The sequence below is a fragment of the Cornus florida genome, unplaced genomic scaffold (genome assembly GCF_030987335.1).
Source record: "Cornus florida cultivar Cherokee Brave unplaced genomic scaffold, ASM3098733v1 CherokeeBrave_3.0.0_Hap2_Chr04, whole genome shotgun sequence".
Classification (NCBI taxonomy): Eukaryota; Viridiplantae; Streptophyta; class Magnoliopsida; order Cornales; family Cornaceae; genus Cornus; species Cornus florida.
Genome location: NW_026775574.1, coordinates 45,506,683 through 45,508,759, shown reverse-complemented (window position 1 = coordinate 45,508,759; position 2,077 = coordinate 45,506,683). Strand labels below are relative to the sequence as shown.

General features: G+C 38.7%; 1 protein-coding gene across 1 annotated transcript; it reads left to right on the top strand.

Moving 5' to 3' along the window:
* Nucleotides 1–412: 412 nt before the first annotated feature.
* Nucleotides 413–1,766, top strand: LOC132304939 (uncharacterized). Its single transcript, XM_059802637.1, has 2 exons — nucleotides 413–626; nucleotides 892–1,766. Exons 1-2 carry the CDS (start codon nucleotides 413–415, stop codon nucleotides 1,764–1,766), a joined length of 1,089 nt encoding a protein of 362 aa, XP_059658620.1.
* Nucleotides 1,767–2,077: the final 311 nt, after the last annotated feature.

The window sequence follows — 2,077 nt, the reverse complement described above, 5'->3', positions numbered from 1 at the left end:
GGAATAGTCATCATTTCTCCAAAAGAAAGCAAAAACACATTTTCTTTCGTCTTGGATTTCAAGTATATAAATAACCAAGCTGAATATGAGGCACTTATCATTGGGCTGGAAATCCTGCTAGACCTAAAGGTGGATAAGGTCCAGATTATTGGAGATTCCAACTTGATACTTAGCTAACTTTCTGAAGAATATAGATGTCTCAACTGGCATTTAAGGCCTTTCCACTCTTTAGCCTTGGAATTATTTTGTCAGTTTGATGATTTTCAACTCAAAAATATTGGCCAAGACATTCGAACATGGAGGCTGATGATCTAGCACAGCTAGTCTCTCGAGTGAAAGTTCCACTGGTGTAGAAGAAACCTTGATTACAATCAGAAGAAGGACTCTCCCTTCTGTGGAGTCACGGCATGAGATGGCAGGTCATTTCCAAGCTGACGAGTTAGAAAGAATCAAACCTGCTAAGAAGACATGGGAGATTTTTAATGTTGATATAGATAGATTAGACTTGGAAGATTGGAGAACACCAATTATCCATTTCTTGCAGGAGCCTAATATTAATATGGATAAAAGAGTTCAGCTTTTGGCATCTTATTATATTTTGATTGATGGAGATCTCTTCAAAAAGAGTAAAGAAGATTGACTTTTGTTAAGATGTCTTAGTAAGAATGAGTCCATGAGAGTGATGACAGAATCACACCTTGGAATATGTGGAGCACATCAAGCTGGAATCAAGATAAGGTGGTTTCTTAGAAGGTACAGCTATTATTGGAAAAGGCATTTTAAAAGATTGCTAGAGTTTACAAAGACTTGTATTGCATGTCAAGAACATGGCCCGGTCCACACAGTTCCAGCTATCAACATGCAGCTAATAGTAAAAATATAGCCATTTAGAGGGTGGGCTTTCGATTTTATTGGAAACACCACCATCTACGGATGGCTACACTCATATTGTGGTGGCAACGAATTATTTTACAAAGTGGGTGAAGCCTATTCCATTAAAGACCTGTGAGCAGTCAACAGTAATTAATTTTATCAAGAAGCACATTATTCATAGGTTTGGAATTCCAAAGACTCTCACCACAGACATAGGCCTTTCCTTTGTTGGAAACAAAGTTCTTGATTATTGTGCCGAGTATGGTGTCCAAGTGATCAGTTCCACTCCATATTTTGCCCAATCAAATGGACAGGTTGAAACTTCCAACAAAGTAATTTTCAACATCCTTAAAAAGATGATTGAGAATCATCCAAGGGAGTGGCATCACCTACTTTCCGAAGCTCTTTGGGCTTACAGAAATTCAAGAAGATCAGGTACTGGCGTCACACCATATATGCTTACATATGGACATGATGCCGTCCTGCCAATGGAGATAACTATTAGGTCTGCAAGGGTGGCTTTCCAAAATAAGCTAACTCCAGCATATTACAACCATGCCATGTTGGTGGAATTGAAAGATCTTGATGAAGTCCGTCTTAATGCCTTGGACCATATTGTTGCTCAAAAGAAGAAAGTCATGCGGGCATACAACAAGAAGGTTAAGGCAAAGGCATTTGTTAAAGGAGACCTGGTATGGCAAGTCAGATTTCCACCAAGAGTCAAAGATAAGGAATATAGAAAGTGGACCCCTAATTGGAATGGTCCTTACTTGGTGGAACGAGTCCTTGGAAAAGGAGTTTATAGATTGATGGATATAGATGGAGGACCTCACAAGCATCCTGTGAATGGGGTATACTTGAAAGAGTATTACCCTTCCATCTATGAGAACTGAAAGTCCACAATCGTTCTACCAGCCACGTAACTTGGCTGGTACCTTCCTTTCCAATTAAACCAGAAAGTTGGAAAGGAGGCATAATGGCCATCTTTTAGCCATTTTGATAGCTAAGTCAAAATGGATGAAGAATTCATTACAAGAAAGCTAAGTGCTTGAATTCCTAAGTATGGAACATTTCAGTGAGAAAGAGGTTACACTGCATGGTCCAGGTTTCGTTCATACTAGAAATTGTTCATCTTGCTTGTATATATATGTATTTCCATTGTAGCAATTTCTTTTATTTCTTTGAATTCCTTTGTTATGGAAAG

Excerpts from the sequence above, each read along its gene's own strand:
- LOC132304939 (XM_059802637.1), top strand. The coding sequence starts at position 413 with ATGGCAGGTCATTTCCAAGCTGACGAGTTAGAAAGAATCAAACCTGCT. Across the intron at positions 627-891 it reads TGGAGATCTCTTCAAAAAGA|AGGGTGGGCTTTCGATTTTA; the intron begins GTAAAGAAGATT and ends ATAGCCATTTAG.